The 3,226-nt window shown below is 43.0% G+C and overlaps 1 protein-coding gene across 1 annotated transcript; it reads right to left on the reverse strand.

Moving 5' to 3' along the window:
* Positions 1-679: 679 nt before the first annotated feature.
* LOC127755816 (BTB/POZ and MATH domain-containing protein 1-like) lies at positions 680-3,012 on the reverse strand (the record flags this gene model as incomplete). The annotated part of the gene is made up of 2 exons (XM_052281454.1): positions 680-835; positions 2,623-3,012. Coding segments are annotated over 2 exons (546 nt in total), but the record flags the coding sequence as incomplete, so codon positions are not given.
* Between the last annotated feature and the right edge of the window lie 214 nt (positions 3,013-3,226).

Below are 3,226 nucleotides of genomic sequence, written 5' to 3' on the forward strand. Positions count from 1 at the left end.
TTTCCCTGGAAGCCATCCACCAGTGAAGCGCTCATGAGGTCATCACTGATATAGAATTAGAGATTGTACTTTATCAATGCTATACTTTATGAGCATGCGATACTTTATGAGCATGCGATTATAGAATTAGAGATTAAAATTATGCTCCAAACTGGTCTAGAGAAACATGACTATATCAATGTGGGACCCATATTTCAAGGCAACGGATAAAGAAAATCTTAGCAGCTACGATTGGTTTTATCCATTAGAGTAGCATTTATGTTTAATTTTAATGGCACTATCCTATTAATGGATAGAAGTAATAGTATTTTTACCAAATTTACATGTGGATTTAGAAATAAGTGAGACATGAAACCACCCAGATAGTAATATTGTAGTGTATTAATGATGCATTATACTTATTTTATTGGTGCATATGCAGTTTCATCTATATTAGCTTTTAAAACATAATTAGTAGTAGTGATTTATACGTTACTTGGTGAAAGTGTTTTTATTTAAATTTGAGAAATGTTCTAATCATTTAAGTAGAAATGGTAACTACGACTTTTTTTCATATTCTTTTTATAAAAACAATCAACAAGATTCCCGCGCATCTGCGTGGGCTTTCTTGCTAGTTATCCATAAAAGACTTACGCAAAATGTTTGTGGTCATTAGGACGGTATAGCTAGTATGATCAACTTAGTTACGTTGCTCCCAATTCAAGCAACCAACTTTTTTTAAAACAGAAGCCAACTTCTTAAGAACATAAGAGCAGCTCCTTGTCAAATGCAGATAGCCATCAGTCTTCATGACGACCTTCAGATTACCAGGATCCGCCATGAATTTGAAGCAGGCCTCCTTGAGCCCATCACAATGATGCTGCTCAGCCAACGTCAACGCCGTAGCCGCCGTGCTGGCATCGACGTGGCTGCGCAGCGCGTCCTCGCAGATCAGCTTCAGCCTCTCATGCCATACCTATCCGCCGTGACGAGCAGATGCTGCGCGCCATGGCTACCACCTCCTCCTCCTCGTCATCTACCTTCGGCAAGGAGTCGTTGTAGATGAAGTGGAGCATGGCCACGAACACCCTCGGCTCCATGTCGGACATGGGGGCTTCATGTCATGGACATGGATTGTCTCCTCGACATCTTACGAGGACAAGATTAGAGTGTTGAAGCTATGCAAAAACTAATCCCGACAATGCGAGCCACCATAACAAGCCTTGCCCCTCATCAGAGATCGAAGCCGATGCAGCTTAACTCGAAACAAGAACTCATCGAAAGTAAAAGAGTGGCGATGCGCTGAAAGTAGATTGTATTGATCTGTGGAGATAGTTTATAATGACCTTGGGTGTACATATTTATACCTATGGATACTAGTTCTATTGGACACGATACAAACTTTTCTAAATATAAAAGGAAAAACATTAAGTACTTATCGGACACTAAACATACTTTCCTAAAGATAAAGGGAAAATAACGACCATTCCTAATTAATACATAAACTATCATGCTGCATCCTCCATATATAAACTTGGTCTCTTTTTGATAAACTTCGTTTAATTGATTAATTTTCTTAGCCGAATCTACCAAAAATCCGACTATTGACGACTTGATAATTCCTATCGGCTGATTCCAAGACGCTGAAGCCAATAGTGATTCTAAGCTGATGATGACTTCGGGGCTACCAAATTTTGGCGTTAACACATGCCCCCGATTTTTGGAGTATGAGGACTCATGCTTCAAAACTCTCTTCTGTTTAGTCTTTCATGAGTCGATACTGTCTGCATCAGATGAGCTAGGCTGTTGAATTTGTGGAAAAATAATCTATCCTTGATAGGTGTTGATAATCCTTGGAATGCAAGATCTGCTAGCTGCTCATTACTTAGGCTCAAACTATAACATCGGATGCGGATATTACGAAATCTTTTAATATATTCCATAGCCGATTCTCCTTCTTGCTGCTTAACCAATAATAAGTCTGAAAGTTTCAACTCATCGATTCTAGCAAAGAAATATTCATGAAATTGCTTCTCAAGATCGACCCATCCTCTAATAGAATTTGGTGGTAATGATGAAAACCATGTAAAAGCCGATCCAGTCAAAGACAATGGAAAAAGTTTAACTTTTAGAGCCTCTTCAACCGATGCCTCCTCACATTGTGCTAAAAATCAGCAGATATGTTCCATTGTAGATATATCACCTTGCCCTGAAAATTTGGAGAAATCTGGAACCTTGTATTGATGTGGCAATGGAACCCTATCAAACCATTCAGGATATGGCAGCCGATACATAGAAGTTTGTTCCTTGGGCTTAAGTCCAACCTGCTTATTTACTAATTTTGTAATTCTTTCGGCCCAATCTTCTTCATATAGATATCTTTGAGTTTCTTCTGGCCGATATTGTTGATATAACTCATCATGCAGATATTGGTGTGCTTGTCCCCCGAGCTGATACTGTTGTTTTTCTTCAATTTGCCTCCAGAGCTGGACTCTTTTGATCAATTAACTCATCAACCATTCTCTTGATCAACTTTTGTAATGTATTCAACAGAACTCCACATGGATTGGATAAGGCACGATGAACTGCTTGATTGACTTTAACTTGAAGTGTTTCACTCTCCATGACGACCTTGAAGCAAGCCTCCTTGAGCCCCTCACAGTGATGCTGCTCAGCCAACGTCAACGTCGTCCCTGCCGTGCTGGCGTCGACGTGGCTGCACAGCGTGTCCTCGCAGATCAGCTTCAGCCTCTCCATGCCATACCTGTCCGCCGCGACGAGCAGATGCTGCGCCATGGCAACCACCTCGTCGTCGTCTACCTCCGGCAACGAGTCGTTGTAGATGAAGTGGAGCATGGCCTCGAACACCCTCGGCTCCATGTCATGGACACGGATGGTCTCCTTGCTGTTCTGACTCATCGGGCCGAAGAGCTCCGCCATGAACACCGGCGACCGGGCGGCGAGGACGCACCGGTGCGCCGCGAACGTCTCGTCGCCGACCTGGACCGTGATATCCGCCCCATGACCTGCTCGGCTCCGACCCGTCGCCGGCGGCGCCGTTGTCGTCGCGGGTTGCCGAAGAGTTGGACGCCATGTTCGAGATCGATGTCAGCCACGGTAAATTGCCCGCTAATTAAATATTCACGTCATGAGAGAGTCCGTGCATGAACAGGGTAACATGGGTTTACCTTAAATAATATTCACATCATGAGAGTCATGAACGGGGAACATGGGTTTGCCTTGGCCC

Source organism: Oryza glaberrima, chromosome 11 (genome assembly GCF_000147395.1).
Source record: "Oryza glaberrima chromosome 11, OglaRS2, whole genome shotgun sequence".
NCBI lineage: Eukaryota > Viridiplantae > Streptophyta > Magnoliopsida > Poales > Poaceae > Oryza > Oryza glaberrima.